Source organism: Heterodontus francisci, chromosome 1 (assembly GCF_036365525.1).
Source record: "Heterodontus francisci isolate sHetFra1 chromosome 1, sHetFra1.hap1, whole genome shotgun sequence".
NCBI lineage: Eukaryota > Metazoa > Chordata > Chondrichthyes > Heterodontiformes > Heterodontidae > Heterodontus > Heterodontus francisci.
In genome coordinates this window covers 72,228,359-72,254,628 of record NC_090371.1, presented here as the reverse complement: position 1 = coordinate 72,254,628, position 26,270 = coordinate 72,228,359, and the positions used below count along the sequence as shown (strand labels likewise).

At 46.0% G+C, this 26,270-nt stretch overlaps 1 protein-coding gene across 24 annotated transcripts in view; it reads right to left on the bottom strand.

The window, feature by feature from the left end:
- Window positions 1–26,270, bottom strand: part of celf4 (CUGBP, Elav-like family member 4) — a 1,375,410-nt gene that overhangs the window by 98,440 nt on the left and 1,250,700 nt on the right. For all 24 annotated transcript variants that reach the window (XM_068049595.1, XM_068050160.1, XM_068049749.1 and 21 more), the window contains 2 exons: window positions 19,885–20,032; window positions 9,647–9,796 (listed from right to left, as the gene is read on the bottom strand). In XM_068049595.1, coding sequence (XP_067905696.1) covers window positions 9,647–9,796; window positions 19,885–20,032 — 298 coding nt within the window. The remainder of the gene's footprint in view (window positions 1–9,646; window positions 9,797–19,884; window positions 20,033–26,270) is intronic.

Below are 26,270 nucleotides of genomic sequence, written 5' to 3'. Positions count from 1 at the left end.
AATTTGTCTCTCACATTTAGTGACAGGAATTGTGCCCCGTGTTCGGTGTCTCCCAATCATATTGGCTGTTAATCTCTATAGATTTTCTTCATGAATCAGTTGATTGTCTTCTCATTTTTGTTATTTTATACTTGCTAGCTTTCCCCTCTTCTAAGGTATGACTGCTCAGTAAATCATGGCCAGCTAAAGAGGGGAGCAAGCAGTCTGTTAGGCAGCCTCTGCTAGTGATGTACTCTAACCAGCAATAGGAAGTGCTTCTGGATGTGCACACTGGGATAACTGGCCTTCCAATTTACCTTGGAATGGCACCTTCCATATTCGTACTTCCAGTATGTCCTTCTTTTTCCTCAACCAAGGATTCCCTTCCCATGATTGACAGGGCCCTCGACGATGCCTGTTCCATTTCCCGCAATTCTGCTTACATCCCCTCACACCCGCCCCCCCGGCTCCTGAACCAAGATAGGGTTCCCCTTGTGCTGACCTTCCACCCGACCAGCCTTCAGATTCAACGCATCATCCTCCGCCTTGTCCACCACTTCTAGCGTGATGCCACCATCAAATTCATCTTCCCTTCCCCTCCCCTTTCAGCATTCCGAAGGCATTGTTCACTTCACACACCCTGGTCCACTCCTCTAACACCCACAATGCCTTTCCCATGACACCTTTCCATGCAAACACAAGGGGTGCAACACCTGCCTTTTTACCTCTTTCCTTCTCATGGTCCAAGGCCCCAAACACTCCTTTCAGGTGAAACAGTGATTTACTTGTACTTCTTTCAATTTAATATACTGTATTCGCTGCTCACAATGTGGTCTCTTCTACACTGGGGAGACCAAACGCAGATTGAGTGACCACTTTGGGGAACACCTTCTTTCAGTCCATAAGCATGACCCAGAGATTCCACTCACCTGTCATTTTAATTCTCCACCTTGCTTCCACTCTGACATCTTTTGTCCTTGGCCTCCATTAGCATTCCAATGAAGCTCAACTGAAGCTCGAAGAACAGCACCTCATCTTTCGATTCATCATTTTACAGCCATCTGGACTCAATGTTGAGTTCAACAATTTCAGGTCATAACCTCCACCCCATTTTTTTGGATGGCAGCTGTTGGTGATAATTCTGCTCTCCTCATTTACTCTTCGAAACCCATATTTTGTTTATTTTTCCCATTAACATCTCCTTCTGCCTTGCACCATCATCCCCTTTGTCATTTAATCACTCCTGCCTTCCACCCAATCACAAACCTTCCTTTTTGTTCTTTCCCCACCTTTCCCTTCCTCTGTACTTGCTTAAAACCATTACAACTCTTAACTTTCTCCAGTTCTGATGACATACCTGAAACATTGGCCAGAGTTTTACGCCACCCCCAGCGAGCCGAATGGTGGCACAGCGGTGGCATAAAATGGAACAGGAGGCTCAAGGAGGCTTTCCTGACCTGTTCCCGCCTCCGCCCCCACTTTACGTGGGCGGGGGTGGTTGGCGAGAAACAGGCCGCCTGCCCTAGGCCAATCAAGGCCCTTAAGTGGTCACTCAACGGCCACTTAAGGGCCTTCACCCACCTCCACAGGGATTCTACCTGTGGCAAACGGGCATCCGGGAGACGTGAAAGGTCACCCAGTGAAACCTGGCGGCCTCTCAGAGTAACCGGGGTGGGAGGGGGGACCCGGGGGGGACCCAGACAATTCCCCAACCACCCCCAGGAACCGAGACGCCTCCCTTTCCCCCCAAACAACCATCCTTGCCTTGCTGGGGCGCGACTTATTAGCCCTGTGAGGCAAACCCCAACTTACCTGGACTCCTGGCTCCATGTCCTCGGCTGGGCTGCAGTCCCAGCAGTGGCCACCACTCCCAGTGGCGCTGCTGGGACTAACAGCTGCTGGCCCGTTGATTGGCCAGTAACTCAATGAGGCGGGACTTCCTCCCTCAAGCAGGTGGAAGTCCCGCCTCGGAACAATTAAAGCCTGGCGACCCGTAAAATGTGGGACAGATCCACGAGCCAGACGGAAGTGGGAACGCCACCGACTTTTACATCGGTGGCTAGCTCCCATCCGCCCGACGTAAAATCCAGCCCATTAACTCTGTTTCTCTCTCTACAGCTGCTTTCTGACCTGTTGAGTATTTCCAGCATTTTCTGTTTTTACTCCGTCTTCCAGGTGCTTCTTCCTGACAGAATAGGAACTTACAGTTTTGCAAATTATTGATATAAACTGTTATAAGGCACAATATGTTGACAAAATCAGGCTACCTATGAATGTGATTTTCTATTGGTGATAAATTATTTCATAAATATGTTGTTTAGCATTTATTCTATGGTTAAAATGTTGAACTAGGAAGAGCAACCCTTAATGTCTAATACAAAAGCAAAATACTGTGGATACTGGATATCTGATACCCCAGAACAGAAAATGCAGGAAATACACAACAGGTCAGGCAGCATCTGTGGAGAGAGATATAGGCTACACAGACCTGAAACGTCGGGCTAGATCTTGTTCCCAGCCCGACTTGTGGTTTTGTGGTGCAGGTGGCCGGAGAATTAGGGCGGCAGTGGAATCCAACTCCGCGATTGCCGGGCCCGATCCACTCTGGGGCAGGGAAGCTCCAGGGTGGCCCCACTGTCGCTCTGCGATGGGACCCTGGATTAAATGTTTAAAATACCTATCTGCATACATTAACATGTCATCCACCATGATCTTCCCATCCGTTCCCGATCTTCAGCATGACGTGCGGCATTCACGCCTTCGCTTTCCCATCCAGGAGAAGCTGGCGCCACCGAGGAAGTGAAGGGATCAAGGCTGCATTCTGAGTATAGATGGGGGTGGGGAAGGGGTCAACTCTGCATTGTGTGTAAGAATAAGGGGAGAAGGGGTCAATTCTACAATATTTTGTGGATATGAGAGAGAGAACAGGGTCAATTCCACATTATTTAATGTATGGTCTGGGAAGGTGCCAACTCTTTTTAAAAAATTCATTCATGGGGTGTGGGCATCGCTAGCCAGGCCAGCATTTATTGCCCATCCCTAACTGCCCTTGAGAAGGTGGTGGTGAGCTGCCTTCTTGAACTGCTGCAGTCCATGGGAGGTAGGTACACCCACAGTGCTGTTAGGAAGGAAGTTCCAGGATTTTGACAGTGAAGGAATGGCGATTAGTCAGGATGGTGTCTGACTTGGAGGGGAACTTGCAGGTGGTGTTCCCATGCATCTGCTGCCCTTGTCCTTCTAGTTGGTAGAAGTCGCGGGTTTGGAAGGTGCTGTCCAAGGAGCCTTGGTGCGTTGCTGCAGTACATCTTATAGATGGTACACACTGCTGCCACTGTGCGTTGGTGTTGGAGGGAGTGAAAGTTTGTGGATGGGGTGCCAATCAAGCGGGCTGTTTTGTCCTGGATGGCATCGAGCTTCTTGAGTGTTGTTGGAGCTACACTCATCCAGGCAAGTGGAGAGTATTCCATCACACTCCTGACGTGTGCCTTGTAGATGGTGGACAGGCTTTGGGGAGTCAGGAGATGAGTTACTCGCCTCAGGATTCCTAGCCTCTGACCTGCTCTTGTAACCACAGTATTTATATGGCAACTCCAGTTCAGTTTCTGGTCAATGGTAGCCCCTAGGATGTTGATAGTGGGGGAATCAGCGATGGTAATGCCATTGACCGTCAAGGGGAGATGGTTAAATTCTCTCTTGTTGGAGAGGTGCCAACTCTGCATTATGTTGAACTGTTTTCAGGGCTGGCAGCCTTTTAAAAATGGCATCAGCACCTGCTCTGGCATCGGGCGACGCCATGAATGGCATCGCCAATGCCGCCCCTACCATGTGATTTGGGGGGGCGGCTGACGCCAATATATTAAGTGGCCGCCCGCTGCCTAATTGCGATGGCAAGGCAGTGCGGCTCCCGTGCATAGCGGCCGCCATTTGCTGCACCCGCCGTCACTCCCAGTGGCGGGACAACAAAATCCAGCCCGTTAACTTTGTTTCTCTCTCCACAGATTCTGCCTGACCTGCCAAGTATTTCCAACATTTTCTGTTTTTATTCTTTACTGTCCTTATTATCTAATGTTTCCTTCATTATCCTATTATGTAATTGAGTGAGAGAGAGACAGCTTAGTTCTAAATTGATCATAAGGGTCAACAATTCTGTGCTGCGAACTTGCATTCATTAAGAACTGATTTGAGGCTGCCCAAACTTATCTCATGTAAAACTGTTACCACTAGCAGAGATAGGAGACATTCCCCTTCTCAATTTAGGTGGGATTTGCCCCCAGATTTTGGAGGTGAACCGGCAGTGTGCTAACCCATTACACCATCCAGCTCCCTTATCCCAAGCACGACAAAGCATTTTCCAGTGAAAGTATACTTTATTCCTAGGATAGTGACGAGTTGAAGAGACTTAGCAGTTGGCAGGAAAAAAGACAGAAGCGCAAGGGGAGAGCCAACTGTGTAACAGCCCCGACAACCAATTTTTTCTGCAGCACCTGTGGAAGAGTCTGTCACTCTAGTATTGGCCTTTATAGTCACTCCAGGCGCTGCTCCACAAATCACTGACCACCTCCAGGTGCTTACCCATTGTCTCCCGAGACAAGGAGGCCAAAGAAAGAAAGAAGAGTAGCCACACTAAATGTGCTATTTATATACCACATTGTGATACTGTTTTTCTAAATTAGTGAAGGTGTTCAGACAAACAGCCAAAAGATGATAGCCACGGTTCAGGGGTAGCGCTCTTGCCTCTGAATCTTTCTGATTAGTGAAGACAAATGTAGGTCCCTTACAGTCAGAAACAGGTGAATTTATTATGGGGAACAAAGAAATGGCTGACCAACTAAATGCATACTTTGGTTCTGTCTTCACAAAGGAGGACATAAATATCATACCAGAAATGTTGGGGAACTCAGGGTTTAGTGAGAGAGAGAGGAACAGAGGAAATCAGTATTAGTAGAGAAATGGTGTTGGGGAAATTGATGGGATTGAAGGCAGATAAATCCCCAGGGCCTCATGGTATGCATAGCAGAGTACTTAAGGAAGAGGCCCTAGAAATAGTGGATGCATTGGTGGTCACCTTCCAAGATTTTATAGACTCTGGAACAGTTCCTACAGATTGGAGGGTAGTTAATGTAACCCCACTATTTAAAAAGAGAGGTAGAGAGAAAGCAGGGAATTATAGACCAGTCAGCCTGACGTCGGTAGTGGGGAAAATTCAAGAGTCCATTATCAAAGATTTTATAGCAGAGCACTTAGAGAACAGTGGGAGAATTAGGCAGAGTCAGCATGGATTGACGAAAGGGAAATCATGCTTGACAAATCTACTAGAATTCTTCGTGGATGTAACTAATAGAGTTGATAAGGGGGAGCCAGTGGATGTGGTTTATTTGGACTTTCAGAAGGCTTTCGACAAAGTCCCACATAAGAGATTAGCATGTAAAATTAAAGTGCATGGAATTGGGGGTACTGTATTGCGATGGATGGAAAATTGGTTGGCAGACAGGAAACAAAGAGTAGGGATAAATGGGTCTTTTTCTGAATGGCAGGCAGTGACCAGTGGGGTACCGCAGGGATCAGTGCTAGGACCCCAGCTATTCACATTATACATTAATGATTTAGATGAGGGAACTAAATGTAATATCTCCAAATTTGCAGATGACACAAAACTGGGTGGGAGGGTGAGTTGTGAGGAGGATGCAGAGAGGCTTCAGGGTGATTTGGACAAGTTGAGTGAGTGGACAAATGCATGGCAGATGCAGTATAGTGTGGATAAATGTGAGATTATCCACTTTGATAGCAAAAACAGGAAGGCAGATTATTATCTGAACGGCTATAAACTGAGAGAGGGGAATATGCAGCGAGACCTGGGTGTTCTCGTACACCAGTCGCTGAAGGTAAACATGCAGGTCCAACAGGCGGTAAAAAAGGCAAATGTTATGTTGGCCTTCATAGCGAGAGGATTCGAGTATAGGAGCAGGGATGTCTTGCTGCAATTATACAGGGCCTTGGTGAGGCCACACCTGGAATACTGTGTGCAGTTTTGGTCTCCTTATCTGAGGAAGGATGTTCTTGCTGTAGAGGGAGTGCAGCAAAGGTTTACCAGACTGATTCCTGGGATGGCGGGACTGACGTATAAGGTAAGATTGAGTCATTTAGGATTATATTCGCTGGAATTCAGAAGAGTGAGGGGGGATCTCATAGAAACTTATAAAATTCTAACAGGACTTGACAGGGTCGACGCAGGAAGGATGTTCCTGATGGTGGGGGAGTCCAGAACCAGGGGGTCAAAGTCTAAGGAAACGAGGTAAATCATTCAGGACTGAGATGAGGAGAAATTTCTTCACCCAGTGAGTGGTGAGTTTGTGGAATTTGCTGCCACAGAAAGCAGTTGAGGCAAAAACATTGTATGTTTCCAGGAAGGAGTTCGATACAGCTCTTGGGTTTAAAGGGATCAATGGATATGGGGTGAAAGCGGGAACAGGTTACTGAGTTGGATGATCAGCCATGATCATAATGAATGGCGGAGCAGGCTCGAAAGGCCGAATGGCCTACTCCTGCTCCTATTTTCTATGTTTTAATGTTTCTATGAAGGTTGTGGGTTCAAGTTCCCCTCCAGAGTCTTGAGTACTTAATCTAGGCTGATACTCAGTACTGAGGGATTGCTGCACTATCTGAGGTACTGCCTTTCAGATGAGATGTTAAACTGATGACCTGTTTGCCCTCTCAGGTGAAAATGAATGATCCGATGGAACTATTCAAACAATAGCAGGGTTGTTCTCCCCCGTGTCCTGGCCAGTATTTATCCTTCAATGAATATCACTAAAACAAGCTATCCAGTCATCATCACACTGTTGTTTGTGGGATCTTGCTGAGGAAAATTGGCTGCTGCAAGTTCTATGTTGCAACAATGACGACATGTCAAAAACACTTAATTAGCTGCATAGTGCTTTAGGACGTCCTGAGATTGTGAAAGGCGTCATATAAATCCAAGTCCTTTTTTTCTCGGGTTCCCGGAAATTGAGGCCAGGGGGCGGGGGGTTGGCGGGGGCGGCGCGAAAATAGCAACACCGAGCAACTTGTCAACATCAAGACGCCATTCCTGGTCCCGCGGGGGTGGGGGGGCAGGAAACTCACTTTCCTCCCAATTGAGGCCAATTAAAATGTGTAAAAACTCATTGAAAGCTTGTCACGTGTTTAGCTTTAAAGTTTTAAAGGGCGGACAGGTTACCTGTGCCTTCAGAAACTGAACAGATGAAGGGTGGCAGGTAAGGAGAGGGGAGCCAGTCATGGCTGCCCCAGGCCATCACAACCACAGCCCCCTCACACCCAAAATAAGAGGGTCAGTGGTGAAAAGGTGAACTGACACTTGGTAAGAGGGTGCCCTTGGTACTGCACAGGTGGCAAGGAGAGTGGGCAATCAAGGTCCAGGCTTCAAACGGGGTCAGCACACCCCTGGCATTGCAAGAACAGAAGAGTAAAGCTGCTAAGGACAATTGGGCAGCCACCTGTCCAGAAGGAAGGTTTCAGCTGGCAATGGGGGCACGATTATCAGATTTTGGGCCCAGTATTGATGAAGGGCAATACCCTCTGCAGAAAAGGCAGACGTTGGCATCAGGAGTGCATGGGAGAGGTAAGAGGGACAGGAAGGCAATGGAGGCCAAACCCTCAGCACAGGATCTACTGCCAAAAACAGATCTACCTGGAGATGAATGAGAATCAATGCTGCAGGAGACTGTGAATCTCCAGACAGATGGTCACAGAGATCCTGCCCTCATTGCTGAAGACCTTGTACCCCGCAACAGTGGTCACCATACCCTGCTAATAGCCATCAAAGTCACTGTGAACCTCTTTGTTTCTGGCTCCTTCCAAGAATCAGCTGCGGATCTTAGTGGCATCTTGCAAATAGCTGCACACCACTGCATCTCATAGATCACTGATACCCTCTTTGCCAGAGCTGAACACATATTTATTTAAGGAAAGGCAAGCCTCTCAGGGACAAAGGCATTGGGTTTCGCCTACATCACTGGATTCCCTCAAGTGCAAGATATCATTGATTGCACCCATGTGACCATCAAGGCACCAGCACCCGGCCAGTGAGATCCATCAACAGGAAGGGCTTCCACTCCCTCAAAGTCCAACTGGTGTCTGACCACAACAAGAGCTTTCTCCATGCGTGCACTAGCTTTCCTGGCAGCTGTCATGACTCCTTCATTCTCTGGAAGTCCAGGCTGCCTCAAATCTCCACTCCACACCCCAAAGTGCATGGAGGGATCTTCAGAGACAAGGGAAATCCCTTGAATGCATGGCTACTCACCCCTCTACAGAGCCCCAGACAGAGGGATGGAGGCAATGCAACCAATGCCACCTGCTCAGCAGGACAACCATTGAGCAGGCCAAGATGCTATTCTGGTTGGGTGATGCCCTCCAATACCCTCCTGCAAGAGTCTCGGTCATTGTGCTGATATGCTGCACTCTCCATAACATGGCCCTTGAGGATGGTGAAGCCCAGGAAGGAGACAGCTCATCACGGGGAGGAAAAGCCACAGGAGTGAGAGAGGAAGAGGAACAGGAGGTAGAGGGAGATGACGCTGAACAGAAAGGTGCCCCTGCTGCACATTGAGGTGGCCTCCTCCTGCCACTCTCCAGGAAGAGGAGCTCCCTCCTCTCCCTTAAAGCTCCAGCATTAGATCCGGGTCGGCATTGATGAAGCGAGGATCTGCCCTGCCCTGAGTGCCAGGCCTCTGGTTTCCCTGTGACATCTCGCTTCCCTCTGGTGCTGTGGAAGGTTTTGGCCCAAACTGCAGATCACTCCCTCAGTGATGGCTGCTGTGGGTGTCTGGCTGAGTCCCACACTTCATCTGACCTGTCTCCGTTCCTGCCCCCACTGGCTCTAATTGGACAGGAAACCTGTCTCCATATAGATTAAGGGTTTTCCCACCCAAAAATCTTAACTTTAATCAGTTCCCCACTGGAGGCACGTTTCTGACCCGAGAAGAAATATGGCTGCTGTTTCCCACCTCCATGGAGAAAGTTCAGCCCTTGAGTATGGACAGTATGTGCTGCAAATAGCCAAAAGTTACATCATGAACATCTGAAAGGAGAAAAGACAGGTTAAGGCTTTTGTTAGAATTGTAATGGATCCGATGAAGGTCCTCTACCCGACACATTAACCTGGCCTTTCTCTTTCCATATGTAGCTGGCCTTACTGTGCATTTTTGCTGTACCTTTTTGTTTTTGATCTCCAGTATTAACTTATTCATGACTAAGTCTGGCATGTTACAAAATCGTTATATTTGCTCCATCTTAAACCTGTACCAGGTATAAATTCATATTTATTATGCTGCCATAACGTGCCTTTTTTGTGAACAGAATAAATTCATATTCATCACACTGTGGTAAAAAGATTTATTAGGGATAGATGTTGATCCCAAACATCTCAGAACCTCCCAGTGAAAGTGAAGGAACTGCTAAGAACAAAATCTGGAAAATCTGAAATACAGAGCCATGGAGGTTCATCCCAGCTAAGAATAAATAGCAAGACTCTCACCTTCCACACACACACTACAAAGCTGACACTAATTTTCAAAACAGACAGTTTTTTCCTAATCTGTGGGAATTAAGTTTTCACTTTGCATCTTCTATTCTGATTGCAATGTAAATGAAGACTGTGATTTTGTACCTGGATAGGGGTGGATTCCATTAGCAAAGACGGCTTCAGCTGTCGGCTGTCCATTAGCCTGCGGTGGGAGGCCGGTGAATCCATTGACTCCAATTGGAGAAGGAATGCTAGGCACAGCTGGTGCGGTGATACCAGGAGGCGTGCTCCCGCCTGAAACACATACACAGCAAATCAGGCATCTCAAGCTTAAACTGAATCAAGCAGAAACATTTAACATTCTCTGTGCCTGACCAGACTACATCTATCATTACAGCCCTTCGTTCACAGGGAAGTTGAAGCAGAATTGAGTAATTTGATTTAAATAAAGAAGAAGTTTTCAAAAATATGTGGATAATCAAGTTCTCACATGAAAAGAAAACTAAATGAAGGTGCTTTGTGTTGATGGATTTCACTATAGCAGTTACAGAAGTGATACCGCCTGCTCCAAATTGCCTATATAGGCTTTTCTAAGATATATGTAATAGCCAGTATATCCAGAAATACAGAAGACACAAATAATCTTTTATGCCAACTATTTGGGCTGGCTTGTTTGACCATGTTAGCAGTCTCCAGGTCAAGCCCACTAGGAGGCTATTTTTGCAGCCCATCTAAGTGTATCTTTTCCAGTTCAGTTAATGGTTGAGTGACTCTTTGTGCAGTTGGTTAAGCAGCTCCTTCATAAAAAATGTATGAAGATCAATAGCACATACATCAACAGTTAAGAATGTTGCACAAGCAGCTAATAGTATTTCTCCACTAAACATCTTTTTAACTTACTATTTTTTCCCCCCAACAGCTCTCTTCATCATTGCCATGGCCAGGAATATGTAGTTGTACAGTCCACTGACTGGACATCGTCAACATGCCTCTGTATTTAGTCGCTATTGAACAATGTGAAATGGTATACCTGCTCTCCATTCCTTCCAAGGATGCTCTCTTAAATCATTTTGTAAACCATACAAATGTAAAGAGAAAAATATAATTGGGTGCCAAAGATCACATCATCCCAGTATCTCAAGTACTATAGGTTTGTTTTGTTTGCAAAAACATGTGACAATTAATTGAAGTCCTTGATTATCAGGTCCACAAACTTAGTTTTATCTCATTCTAAACCACAGAATTCACAATAAAAGGACTCTGGTAGTTGCTCTAATCCTTCTATTGGGAAAGGTTTAGTTTCTACTATGTGAATATCGTCTTGTGCTATAACAAAGTGAAGCTTACTCTGTCATATATTAAGCTGTGAGTAGATAGTTAAAATAAAATGTATTTCTGTTTAATTTTGGAGTGAGGAAAAGACAGATATTAAGGAAAAAATACTATAGGGTAGATCTTGACTTTGTGCAGTAGTATAAAGCGAGTGACAGGGAATCAGCAACCCATTAAAACATTTCTTACGATTTTAATTTCCATTGACTTCATCCACTGGTATCTTTATGCTGTTCACCTATTGTCAGGAGTGCAGCAAGCCTCTCCATTAGAAATGCCACGTTAGGTTATCCTCCTCATTACTGCCCATTTTTGGGTGGTACTGGGGTGGGTAAAAGGAATGAACTCGTATGGGGAGCTGTTCCACTGGCTCTCACCACTGCTGACATTTTCCAGTAGAAGTGATGGTAGGTGCTGAGTATGCCTGCCCATATTTGGGAATGTTACTGGGCTGTTAATAAAGGAAAATATACCCTCGCATGCATTTTCCTTCATTAATGCCTTAGCAACACTGGTCTTTGGGAACACCATTGCACTCTAGCGTCCAACACTGCCAGGGAGACAGAGAGCGATCAATTGCACTCAGCCGGCGAGCTACAGTTTAAAACTTTGTTGTTTTCTGCCGCTACCTAGACCTAGAAGCAATTAACTTTGGTCAGTTCATGCAGGTGCCTTGGCCCTCAGCAGTGACATTCCTTCACCTTGCTCCAAAAGAGTTGGTGGGCTCCCTGGCACTGCCAGAAATCCCACTGAAAGCCTGCCCATCAGTATTTGAATTAGATGTCTTAGGAAAATCCACCTGGGACAGCATCTGCAGCCTCAGGCAGGCTCTAAGCCCACCTCGCTGCAGTCCGATGCAATTACTGCCAACAAAGACAATTTGCCTGCGGTTTTCTCCCAAAGATGGAAAATGCAGGTTTTTGCTATTTTTCTGCTGGAAACACTCAGAAGGTCAGTCAGTTTTGAAGGGTCTTCACCTAAAACGTTAACCTATTTGTTCTCTCAACAGATGCTAATTGACCTGCTGATGGTTTCAAGCATATGTTTCAAGTTTCCAGCATCGGCAGTTTTTTGCCATTTTTCTGCTTACAGGAAATGTTGAATATTTTTGGGGATTGTTCTTCCTGATCATTGTAGGAACATTCCAATTTGTTCAGACAGTGTAAAGCTCTAAGTTACTCTGCTTCTTTCTCTCCACCTCTGGATTATCATATTTAGCTAACATTTACTTAGTAGTGGGAACCAAATCATTGAGTTAGTAATCAGAAATTTAGATTTTGCATAATCTCTCTTTGCCTCCCCCTTATCTCAATCATCACTGTTAACACCAACGCTTTGGGCAGAACTATTGTGACTTTCATTCACCACAGAACAATGCATTCATGTTCTTGAAAGCAAATTATTGACAGCACAATTGTTGCCTGTGATTTCTGCAATTCTAAAAATAGATGGTCTGAAATCTCCTCAAGTAGCATAACCAGCAAGTTATACTGAAATTTATGTCAATCTTACTGTTGGCAATTTCTCTGTGAATTTTACTAGCATATACTGGAGCGCAGAAACCAGTGTAATGTAGAAATTAGTGTAAACAATTGGAGCCTCTAGAAAGCACAAACATGTGCCACAATCCTTCTTTAAGCATGAAAATCCAAGCTATCTAACCATTGAGTCATAGAGAGATACAGCACTGAAATAGGCCTTTCGGCCCACCGAGTCTGTGCCCACCATCAACCACCCATTTATACTAATCCTACATTAATCCCATATTCCCTACCACATCCCCACCTCAATTCTCCTACCACCTCTGTACACTAGGGGCAATTTACAATGGCCAATTTACCTATCAACCTGCAAGTCTTTGGCTCTGGGAGGAAACAGGAGCACCCGGCAGAAACCCACACAGTCAAAGGGAGAACTTGCAAACCCTGCACAGGCAGTACCCAGAACCAAACACGGGTCGCTGGAGCTATGAGGCTGCAGTGCTAACCACTGCGTCACTGTGCCGCCCTTCTTTCATGCCTGTTAGGCACAGCATGATTAAGCACACAAAACATTATAACCTTTTACATTTTTAAGGTGATTCATACTGACAAAGGCATGGATGAGGGTTTCAGATGAGCTTATGTGGGCAATATTATAAAGATGAAAGTAGGCGGTCTTTCAGATGAAGTTATGGGCCAGAAGTTTACGGCCCCCCAATGAGCGGGCTGGTGGCGGGGCGGGCTGAAAAATTGAGTGTGAGGTGGGGGGTGCCATTCCCAATGCCTTCCCACCTCAGCTGCAATTTTACGTGGGGCGGCGGCAGCAGGAAACGACCCGCCCGCCCCAGGCCAATCAAGGCCCTTAAGTGGCCAATTAACTGCCACTTGTGTGCCACCTCCCACTGCCGCTGGTATTTTACCCACGGTGGCCGGATGGCAAAGGCCCCAAAAACACCACCAGGTAAAACCTGGCGGCCTTCTTGCGGGCTGGGGGTGGGCCCTCCAGATCAGGCACCCTGTGCCCCATGGAGGGCCGCCCCCGAAGTCCCAACTGCCCCCAACGTACAACACTCCCCACCCCCCCAACCAAGCCCCTTTGCCTCGCCGGGGCCCAGCTGATTGTTCCAGCGAGGCCCCAAAAACTTACCATCTTTAAGGAGCTGATTTTCCTCTTCTTGCTGAAACTGGGTGTCGTCCCAGCAATGGCCACCGCTCCTGGTGGCGCTGCTGGGAATAAGAGCTGCTGGCCCATTGATTGGCCGGCAGCTCCATTAGGTGGGACTTCCTGCCTCAAGGAGGTGGAAGTCCCGCTCAAGTCCAATTAAGGGCCTGTGGAGCGAAAAATCCCAGTGTGGCTCCCCAGGCCCGGCAGAGGCGGGCTCGCCACCGACTTTTCAGCCAGTGGGTGGGGCCTCCCACCCAACGTAAAATTCTGGCTATGGGGTTAGAAGCTCAACTCGAGGTAGATCGAATGTTGTGGCTGAAAACAGTCGGGTTTAACCTGAGACAGTGTTTGGGGGGGGGGGGGGGGAATTGAAATCGGTGGCTAGGGCATGGTATTTGTAGCAGACCCTCAGTCTTCCCAAGTGTACGGCTGAAATAATTGCAACTTATCCAAGACTGGATGCCAGACAAGCATTCTGACACACAGAGGCAGTGGAGGTGTGGGGACACGTACAACTAGGTGTCTTCAGCACACATGTTGTGGGTGATGTTGCAAAGGGCCAATATTTAGACAATGAAGAGGATAACAAAGATGTTTGGAGGTCTCCAAGGTAACAGTGCGGAGGCAGGAAAGTCACAAGTGGAGATCCTTTGGCTACAACTGGATAGGTAGGAGTGTAACCAAATGTGGGCAGTCCCATCAAGCCAGACAATGGAGGAGAGATATTGAAGGCAAATTGTGTGGCCAATAGTGCCAAAAGCCACTGAGAGCCTGAGCAGTTTGAGGACAGATAATGCATCATGGTCACAGTATGAGAATGTCAACTGAGACTTTGGATAGGTCTATTTTAGTGCTGTAGATGGGGCAGATATCTAACTGCAGCGACTCAAACTGGGAGTTGCTAGAAAGATGTGCATAAATTTGGGAGGGAATAACAGATTAAAGGAATTTAGAGAGGAAAGGGAGTTTGCAAGGAAAAAAGAGGTGAGAATGGAATTTTTGAGGAGGAAAGTGATGATGTTTTGAAAGGGAAGGGGACAGTAACTGAGTAGAAGAAGCTATTAAAATGTAGGTAACATGGGAGCCAGAGAGGGAAATTGGGCAGTCATCAGTTCATTGCAAATGGGGTCAAGTCATCAGGAGGTGGGTCTCATGGATGAAATGAGTTTGGAGAGGACATGACAGGAAATGAGATGAAAGCTGGAGAGAGAGAGAGAGAGAGGAAGAGTCATGCAGGCTTAGTGATAGGGCAGGGAGGAGCCTGACAGAAATTTTGTCTCAGTGAGCAAGGGAACGGGCAGGAAGCAGCAGAGTTCGCTGAACTGATAGTCATAGCGACAAAGACGGCCATAAGATTCTTGCACTTGTCACTGGCGGTGAAGGCATCAGAGGACAGGATTTAAGGTGGTGGTTTATAGTGGAGAAAAGAAGCCGGGGATTACTTTTACTCCCCAAGTTGATCCAGCCTAGTGAGTAACTACGGCAGAGGAAAGGAAGGCCCAATAGTGCTTCATCTGGTCCAGCTTGATATGTTGATGGATGGCTATGCAAGTCAGGGGCAAGTATAGAAGGAAGTGGGATTAGAAGAGCATGGGGTATATCGATGGTTGGAAATCCAAGGCAGTTTGTCAGGGATGGCACTGTGAGTGATCTCGCCTGTAGAAACAAATAATTTGCATTTATATAGCACCTTGCACCTCCTCAGGACTTCCTGAAATGCTTCACAGCCAATGAATTTTGGAAATATAGTTGTTGTTGTAATGTAAACAAGTGGAAGTAGAGATACCACGTGAGATTGCAAGTTTAAGGTGGTGACCATGAATAAAGGTGGAAAGTTTATATGATGGGAGGCTTAGGGAATAAAGGAAGGCAATGAATTTAGCAGAGAATAGGCAACCAAGATAGAGATTAAAATTGTTGGAAACAAGGAGTTGCTTAACGCAGAGGTTAAGAAAGGAAAGGAGGGGGAATATCTTGCAGAGAAACTCAGGGTGAAGTTTGGCAGTTGAAAAGTAAATATTCTTAAAAATTTGACCTACAAAGATAATTGCCCTACTTGAAGAAGAGCTTGCTAATGACTAAGAATGCTTCCAAGTTGTCACTTACATTATTTAAATGCCTCCAAACTAGTACTTATTTTCGCTTCCATTCTGACTGCACTTTTACAGCATGCGTGAGTCTTAATTATCACAAAATGTGTTCTGTGCTTAACGCAATCATAGTTGATGCCAACTCGTCTGTCGTCAAAAGGACTTTAATAACATCCTACGTGAAGCCAAGAATGATTGTGTCTCTGAAATGAGCTGCTTTCCATCTGACTGACAGAGTGCTCAATTAGCAGATGGTTAAAGAAAGAATTGGCAAAAGTTCAATGTACTGCAAATAACAAAAAGTATCAGATTCTTTAGCATCCAATCTTTCTCTTAGGCAGTCACAACTTCCCTTAAATCTGTTAAAGAATTCATTCCATTCAGTTTTACTTCTTCTCCCTAACGTTTTATTGCTTGGCTTTTGCTGCAGTATGGTTCCATTGCCTTAGGCAGCTCTCGGCCAAGCGACCATTCATTCGTTATACATGAGCAATGTTGGCAGGCTATTTGACCTTGCTGTGTATCACAGGGAAGCCTGATTCTGTTCTCACCTGCTGTCTACACCTCTCAAACAGAGTTCTCTGGAATGGACATCCAAGCTGTTTGTCCCCTTCCCAGTTCAAGGGTTCCAAGATCAACTGTAACATCCCAAATGCTGCTTCAGCTGAGATCAGCTACTTCAGTATCAGCAAGGGGAACTGAAGCTTGTACCTTCTTGAATGATATGACTCAGTAGCATATCCAGCGTGTACTTACCGACTGTCATCAGAGGAACCAGAATTAGCTTTCTTTTCCCAATAATTTTGTGAAATAATATCAGATTATTGATTTCTGTCATACAGTGCAATTTGCATTTGTCGTGCAATAAAGCAGCATTTCCCCCATGGGTTTCTAAAAAAGAAAATTGGAAGTAATCCACAAACAAGTCTTAGGACTAGGTAGATCTGCTTGAAATTGCATTTATGCTTCAGGATGTTGTGAGGTAAAGATTACTGTAATAAATACAAAAATACAAAATAAAGTGAGTGTCACCTTTACATTAAGATCTGCTAGTTAGTCATCAAGATGGGGAAAATGGGGAAGGGGAGCGGGGGTACGTAAAGAGATCGATATCAATGAAGGCACTTTACATTGATAATCTGCGGGGAGTGGGAAGCAGGACTTTTGCAGCAAAGGCCCAAGATGAACCTGCAGCATTGGTGAAAAAAAGGGGCATGTGGTGCTCGTATGCCACTAGTCTCAGCTTGAGTGCCACTCTCAGCATTCTTTTCAACTGAAAAATGCCATCACCTTCAACCTATCTCCTCACTAAACAACCTATGCTGTAGACATCATTAATAGACAACATGGCAATTTTGATTTTACATGATACGTGCTTGTTTCCATTGACTTCAGAAGAGAAGTAAAACTGGATACTGACTCAATACCACCCATTTAACACTATTGCAGAAAGGCAAGATCTACCCTAACATCTCTGGGAAATTATTTTTATGGAATGATTTGCACTCTATGGGTTGGATTTTGAGCTGGAGGCGAGGCTCCCAGTGCCGGGCCGAAAAGGCGGGGGAACCCCGCCTCTGCCTTCTCCCCAGCACCCTCCGGAGCAATCCTCCGGTCTTTTTGTGTCAAATTTTTAGGAGGCAGGATCCCTGTCCCTTTAAAGACTTTAAAGAGGCGGGGATCCCGCCTCCAAGAGGTACCAGCCAATCACAGAGCCAGCAGCTCAGCAGTATCGGCAGTGCCACTGTTGGCGTTGGCCACTGCCAGTACCGCAGATGCCTCAGACCCAGGACAAGTGCTAGAACCCCAGACCAGAGGTAGGTGAGGTGGGATTTCTGGGGCCACTCCGAAAGCCTAGGCAAGGCGGGGGTGGGATGTAGTCATTTAGAATAGGGGGAGGGGGTTCTGGGGGGGAGGGGTAACGTTGTTCTCGCTGGGGTCCTCCGTGGGTCACAAATTGCCCACAAGGAGGGGCCCTCTCCAAGCCGGCAGGGAGGGTGCCTCATTTTATAAGGCGTCCTCCTTGTGCGGCAGAGACCACCCCCGCCACTGGTAAGATACCAGCAGTAGCGGGAAGAGCCTCTTAATTGGCCCTTAATAGGCCACTTAAGGGCCTCAATTTGTTACTGGGCGGGTAGGCCATCGTCGGCCTATCACGCCTCAGGAAGATCACTGGGCCTCTGCCCCCCTGCCACCCCCGCCATCGGGAGCGATTCTCCGTGCCTCATCCCTGCCTCTGATCCCGCCTCGGGGCAAGGGGGGGTGGGGGGGCTCATAAAATCTCAGCCTATATGTGGATGTTCTACATCTTGCACCTCTGCTCAATAAATTTCCTGATGGCATGGAGGAGATTGTTAACCCTTTGTCTGGAAAGATCAACAGACAAGTTTCATTTCTTAAATTCTTTTTGGAAGGGGTTTAGCTTGGGACTTTCAATATCTGTAACATTATTGTAACAACAATTATAACGCAAACTATATTGTGTACTTTTTATTCCTTACATAGATCCCTGGCTTGTGCTGAGTTAGCTGATCTCAGCAAGGTTGATGTGGGCTCATCACAAATTGGCTTCAGTACACCAAAGGGTAAAGAGGGGATAAATCAGCCTGGGGTCCTGCTCATGTTCAATATTCAGTAACATGCTGCTGGAATGTTTTAATGCATCGGTGCAGACTCGATGGGCCGAAGGGCCTCTTCTGCACTGTATTATTCTGTGGAACAATATATGCCACTAGATCTCAGGCAAGGACATGTTTGGACTTGGCTGTCAAGATTGGACTTTGTTGTGAGGGCCTTCTTGCCTGATGATACTATTCAGAGACATTTCTAGGATGCAGTACTACCACCCCTCCTCACCAGCAGACTGCTGCCTCCTCCGAAACTGCAACCCAACACACATAAAAACTTTCAAGGTAGGAGAACAACGTTACTGTAAATAGTAATATTAAAAAAATTATATTTTGACATTGGCAACCATCTGGAAAGAAACACTATAGGTGATTATAAGAATGGTATTGCTGTCACAACAGATATATAGCAGCAGTGAAAGATATCATACATGGAATAAATTTCACATTGCATTGGGAATGTAATTTAAAAAATGGAGACTTTGAGTTTGCGATCACTAAAGTGAGGAATGATGGTGATGGAGAATGTAGTTTTCTCCCATTTTAGAACTCCCACATCAGGTATAGCACAGGTCATGCGTATCCAAGTCACAACATCAAAAAAAATCTATACTGTAATGTGACAAGTCTATTTCCCCCCTTGCCAGCCCTATGGCCTTTCTGAATGAGATTACTAATTTAAATGGAAGGTAATTTGGTGGTGTGGGCCACATCCACGAGGAACTGGGCTTGAGGATGTGCAAACTTATTTTACATACGACCATATAGATGGCAGGTCCGACAGGGGGGGAATGGCAGTCTGCTAAGACCACTGTGTTATTCAGTCCTTCCAACGCTTATTTTTATTTAATAGGATTTATCAGAACTGCATTGCCAAAACAATAGAATACGAGTTGGTAAAGGCATCCTCAAACCGTTCAGTGACCTGGTCAGATTACATCAAGAGTATCTGCATTCTAGTCATTGAGACATAAGGACGGTATATTCATGCTATGGAGGGGATGCTGAGAAGGGTCATGAGTCCTATTGCCAGAGGTCTGAATCATGAAGAAAGACAGAGAAACTCCATATTTTCTGCATTGATGAGTTAACTGAGGGAGGTATACAAAATAATATCGTAAAGGTAAATCTCAAAGTCTACTTCATATCATTATACCAGGAAAATGAGATACATGTTCAACCAAAGACAGGCAAATATTGGACTCATAGTAAGAAGTTCTTTTGAGTGATCAGTATGTGGAATGGAATATGTGGTAAGGTCGGGAAAACAAATAGCTTTACTAATGCTGTCATGGAGATTGCATGTTCTTTTTGGGATAGTTGAGCAAATTGGGGCCTTTTGGTTTTCTTCAAACCTATCTGCCTGCGATCATGTGAGAAGTTTATTGTTTAATTTTATTGCCTCGCTGAGAAGGAAATAGCTAGAGTTTGTTAAACTGAAGGACTCTGTGTAGAAGATATTCTGTGTCTGTGAAGGAGGGATGGAGAATATAGCAAACAATGAATGATAATATTCCCAATCAAATCGGATTTTATTCCAGTATTCATTCATTCATTTATAATACATCTTCACGATTAATTGTATGTCAGTAGGGTTTGAGCAGTTGTAGCTGCTGACATATTTTGAACAATATGGTAGGAGCCTGATTTTTTTCAAGTACTTTGTTGGTATCGTTGCCACACATACCTGATGTTGGTGTCATAGGTGTAGCTGCTAGTCCATTCATATTCAAGGCTGCCATCTGCTGCATCTGTGCTGCGGCGAATGCTGCCATAGGGTTTAGGTAACCTCCCTGCGCAACTGATGCCATTATTGTTGCTTGCTGCTGCATCAACTATTAAAATAAAAATAAAGTTTATTTAGTTTTTCCCTTTTTTACTTTTGTGAAACATTCCAGTAATCCTGAAAGAAACACAAATACAATTTAGACATGTCATCGTGGTGTGTTTGTTAATTCCAAAAGATTGCTTTTGCAATAGTTTTTATCGACCTTAAGTCCTCACGGTTTATCAGCACCATTTTGACACAATGGGCCTAAATTGTACAACACCCGTTAATGGGCACCAGCTAATTGATGCACTGGCCTCACACACCTGAAGAGCAAGACCTCAGGATAACCTTAAATTTGTACTGGAGCCTCAATGGAATAAATCCGGTAAGCTGTGGGTACCAAAAGGAACTGGGCTTTTTGAATTTCTGGCAGCTCATAGGCCAATCCCGTCTGCAGGCAATGTCGTGGAGGGAGGGGGAGGAAAATGGGAAGTAGGTGAGCATGGGCAGACAGCAGCCGAGGTAATAATATGGAGGCAGGAGGTCCATCTCGTTTACCTTCTTCCATCCTCGCAGTTGCATGATACAATAACAGAGTTGATGACTGATCATGCAACCAATCTCCATCAATTAGTCTATAACAGACTCAAACATGAGGCAAGGATGGTGAAAAGCTTTGGGAACTATAGGGCTGAGTTTTACCAGCCTACTGGAGATGGGCTGGGAGGTGGGAAGTATGGTCAAATGGCAGTGGAAGGCATCATGAGGGGAGCCCAACATGTTCCCATCGCTACAGGATATTATCAAAGGCGGGAATGGCAGTGGCTCGGTGCCTGCCGATAAGAAATGGGTGGCCGATTAAGGTAATTATTTGGCCACTTGATGGCCATTTTATGACACTGCCAGGATTTTACTGCGTCGGATCAGCTCCCTGCTGGGTGGTGCGTCCGCCAGCTACATCCAGTCGGCCTCCCAAAGGCTTCCTGTGGGGGTGGGAGGGGGTGGTCCTTCTTTTCTGGAGGCTCCATGGCACATGGAGAGGCCTATTGGTGGAATTGGCTGCCCCGCAGCCCGACGCTGCTGATGGAGCGTTCACCCTTCTGACCGTTGGGGCCTGCCTGCCTGGCCCTGGCACACAAAACAAATTCTCACATATCTGCAAGGGTGTCTCGATATGGAGGTGCCTTCTCCTTCCCCTTGCAGCCTCAGCAGCGGCCTCTATTGGTGGCACTGCTGAGTCTGCAGAGCTACTGGCCATCTGCTTCTGCAGTCCTGTCATTCGCCCATGCAGATTCGGGACCTGCATTTGGTCCCGGCAGCGGGACCCACGGCGTGCCGGTATACTTCCTGTCGTAGTTTCAAAGCCATCTGTTTCTCTCAAAGTTACTACACTTACCATGACTGGAATTTTACTGGCATGCCATGGGTCCAGCCGCTGGTGCTAAATGTGGGTCCTGAGTCCACACAAGTCAACGGTGGGATCACAGAGGCGATTTTACTGGTGGTGGCCAATTAACAGGCTGCAGGCGGAACTGCCGTCCAATTAAGGATGGCAGTCTGCCTCTCTGAGCTGCTGGCAGGTGAGCTGAGAGTGACTGCCCTTGATATCAAGGCTGCATTTGACCGAGTGTGGCATCAAGGAACCCGAGCAAAACTGGAGTCAATGGGAATCAGGGAAAACTCTCCACTGATTGGAGTCATACCTAGCACAAAGGAAGATGGTTGTGGTTGTTGGACGTCAATCATCTCAGTTCCAGGACATTGCTGCAGAAGTTCCTCAGAGTAGTGTCCTCGGCCCGACCATCTTCAGCTGCTTCATCAATGATCTTCCCTCCATTATAAGGTCAGAAGTGGGGATGTTTGCTGATGACTGTATGATATTCAGTACCATTCGCAACTCCTCAGATACTGAAGCTGTCCATATCCATAAACAGTAAAACCTGGACAACATTCAGGCTTGGGCTAATAAGTGGCAAGTACCATTCGCGCCACACAAGTGCCAGGCAATTATAATCTCCAACAAGAGAGAATCTAACCATCTCCCCTTGACATTCAATGGCATTACCATTGCTGAATCTCCCACTATCAATATCTGGGGGATACCATTGACCAGAAACTGAACTGGAGCAGCCACATAAATACGGTGGCTACAGGAACAGGTCAGTGGCTGGGAATTCTGCGACAAGTAACTCACCTTCTGACTCCCCAAAACCTATCCACCATCTACTAGGCACAAGTCAGGAGTGTGGTGGAATACTCTCCACTTGCCTGGATGAGTGCGGCTCCGACAACACTCAGGAAGCTCAACACCATCCAGGACAAAGTAGCCTGCTTAATCGACACCCCATCCACCACCTTAAACATACACTCCCTCCATCACCCACACACTGTGGCAGCAGTGTGTACCATATACATGATGCACTGCAGTAACTCACCACACTCCTTCGACAGCACCTTCCAAACTTATGACCTCTACCACAAAGAAGGACAAGGGCAGCAGACGCATGGGAACACCACCATCTGTAAGTTCCTCTCCAAGCCACACACCATCCTGACTTGGAACTATATCGCTGTTCCTTCACTGTCACTGGGTCAAAATCTCTCTAACAGCACTATTGATGTACCCACACAGATGGAGTGCAGCGGTTCAAGAAGGCAGCAGATCTACCCCCTTCTCAAGGGCATTTAGGGAAGGGCATCAAATGCTGGCCTAGCCAGCGATGTCCGCACCCCATGAAATGAATTAAATAAAAAGCACCACAGATAGAGGTGGCCGCTGCTGAGGCTGCAAGGGAAAGAAGAGGGCACCTCTATATTGAGGCGCCTTCGCAGATGTGAGAATTTTTTTTATGTGCTAAGGCCAGGCAGGCAGGCCCCAGCGATCAGAGGAGTGAACCCTCCAGCAATGGCATTTGGGCAGCAGGGGTGGCCACTGTTGCCGGTGGGCCCCTCTGTGGGCCATGGAGCCTCAGGAAATGAAGACCCTCCCAGGAAGGCTCTGGGAGGCTGCCTTGATATAGCTGGCGGTCTCCCCACACAGCGGTGGACTGTTCTGGCGCCGGTAAAATCCCGGTGGGGTCATAAAATGATCATTAAAAAGCCAATTGGTCGTATTTTTCTGGTCGGCGGGCAGCCGTGCCACCATTGTTCTCACCTTTAATAATATCCTGTGCCGGCAGGAACATGTTGGGCTCCCCTCCTGCCACCATTTTACCACCCATCTCGCCTCCCAGCCTGTCTCCAGAAGGCTGGTAAAATTCAGCCCCATAATTCATGTCTCAGATTTCTCATGTACTATATCGCAAAATATTTGTTTCCAAAAGAAATCTAATGATTTTGTAATCTGAAGAACAGCAATCATATCACCTCTCAACTTCCTTTTCTCTAGCGAGAACATACTCGATTTACATAATTGCTCTTCATAATCCAATCCCTCCATCCTCTCAAACATTTTGGATGCCGTCTTCTGCATTTTCCCAATAGCTGAAATACCCTTTTTGTACTATAGCAGCCAAAACTGGTCATAGTATTCCAAATGCGGACACACCAGTGATTTATAAAGTGGCAGGATTACCTCACTATTATGGCTCAATGTTGGCCTTTTAATACATACCAGTATTTGATTTTACTCACTGTGACTGAGCATTGTTAGCTTCAATTTGCTGTTAATCAGGAGCTCCAGATCTTTTTCATTTTCCATACACGTTATTTTCTATCCATTTAAATAATATTCTGTTCCTGAACATTTTGTGTCTGTGTGAAGTATTTTGCATGATTTTCTACATTGAATTTCATCTGTCATTTGTCTGCCCAATTCCCAAATATTGTCAAATGTAATCCAATGTAACTTATCCTGTTCAGCTCTGCAGTCCATCATCTTCATTAGCTTTGTATCAGCTTCAAATTTGTGACCTTCTAGCTCCATATCATTTACGATGATGTTAAATAACAGAGGTCCCAATACAAAGCCCTGTGGAACCCCACTGGTGATTTTTCCTAAGCTGGTGACATTACCTGTACCACAACTGTCTGGATTCGATTGAGCAACCAATTACATAATCATTGTAAGATATTTCCCTTGAATTCCACTTTCTTTATATTTAGCACCAAATTTTCCAGAATAATTGTACCAAAGGTCTTAATGAAATCCAAGCATACAACACGCACTGCCTTACTCCTATTAAGCTTTTTTGTCATGCCCTCAAAGAAAAGCAGTAGGTTAGATTGACAAGGTTTCATGTAATTTTCTCCCTTAGTTCCTTAAGAATGCTCAGTCATATTTTATCAGCCTCCTGAGATTTATTTACCTTACATTTGGACAGCTGTTCAGCAACCATGCTAATAGTAATGTGACTAGTGTCACAACTTGCCCTTGCAACACTTTCAAGTTCCCTTTACAGATCACAAAAATTACTGGTCTCCTCCATGGTAAAAACTGCAGTTAAAAACTAATTTAATCCTTCTGCTGTCTGTATAGCAACAACAACTTGTATTGATAGCACCTTTAATGTAATAAAATATCCCACGGTGCTTCACAGAGGCATTATAAAACAAAAAATGACACCAGGCCACATAAGATATTAGGGCTTCATCAAAGAGGTAGGTTTAAGACTTGTCTGAAAGGATGAAAATGAGATAGAGAGGCAGGGAGGTTTAGGGAGGGAGGGCTTAGGCAACTGAAGACATGGCCACCAATGGTGGAGTGATTAAAATTGGGGTTGCTGAAGAGGGTGGAATTAGAGGAATGCAGATATCTCGGAGGGTTGCATGACTGGAGGAGATTACAGAGATAGGGAAGGGGCAGGCCACGGATGGCTTTGAAAACAAGTATGAGAATTTTAGAATTAAGACGTTGCTTAACCGGGTGTCAGTGTAGATCAGCGAGCACATGGGTGATGGAGAACGGGACCTGGTGCGAATTAGGACACAGGCAGTAGAGTTTTAGATGATCTCAAGTTTACGGAGGGTAGAATGTTGGAGGTTGGCCAGGATTGCTTTAGAATAGTCAAGTCTGGAGGTAGCAGAGGCATGAGTGACAGTTTCAGCAGCAGAAGAGCTGAGGCAGGGGCGGAGTCCGGCAATGTTATGGAGGTAGAATACAAGGTCTTAGTGATGGCGTGGATATGCAGTTTAAAGCTCATCTTGGGGTCAAATATGACACTGAGGTTGTGAACAGACTGGTTCAGCCACAGACAGTTGTCAGGTTGTCACAGGATCTGACCTTCGGTGGCCTCCTCATTTTTCTTATCCCCTTGATATAATTTAAAACCTTTTGATTATATTGCGTGCAATTCTGGTCGCCACACTACCAGAAGGATGTGGAGGCTTTGGAGACGGTACAGAGGAGGTTTACCAGGATGTTGCCTGGTCTGGAGGGCATTAGTTATGAGGAGAGGTTGGAAAAACTCGGATTGTTTTCACTGGAATGACGGAGGTGGAGGGGCGACATGATAGAGGTTTACAAAGTTATGAGCGGCATGGACAGAGTGGATAGTCAGAAGCTTTTTCCCAGGGTGGAAGAGTCAGTTACTAGGAGACATAGGTTTAAGGTGAGAGGGGCAAAGTTTAGAGGGGATGTGCGAGGCAAGTTTTTTACACAGAGGGTGGTGAGTGCCTGGAACTTGCTGCCAGGGGAGGTGGTGGAAGCAGATACGATAGCGACGCTTCAGAGACATCTTGACAAATACATGAATAGGAAGGGAATAGAGGGATATGGGCCCCGGAAGTGCAGAAGGTGTTAGTTTAGGCAGGCATCAAGATCGGCGCAGGCTTGGAGGGCCGAATGGCCTGTTCCTGTGCTGTACTGTTCTTTGTTCTTTGATTACTTTTCATTAAAAATGTTTTATTATTATCCATAAAAACCTTAACGTAATATTTTATTTTTATTAAACAATTCTACACACTTCTAAGATTCTCACAATTCTAAGATGCATCTAACCTGAAATTTAAAACAGGAGCTACGATCAACCGTGAGCCACCAGAAGTGTCCAAGTATCTTTCTTCCACACATCGCGAATGAATAATTGCTGCATTTGCTGACAATGCAACCACTAGGTGGCGCAGTACTGGTAGATGCACAAATGCAGACTCTGACTGAAACATCACTGTGGCGTCTCAGGCAGCTGCCAGTAATAAAATTGGCAACCCCCCCCTCACCCCTCAATGGCCACGATCGCCGCCTCCACACTACCCCCCACAACAGTACCCCGCTCCATCCTGCGATTGCCGCCTCAATTGCTGCATTCATTTTCACTCCTGCATTCGCTGCTTCCCTTCGCCGTTCTCTCCCGCACCCAACTGCT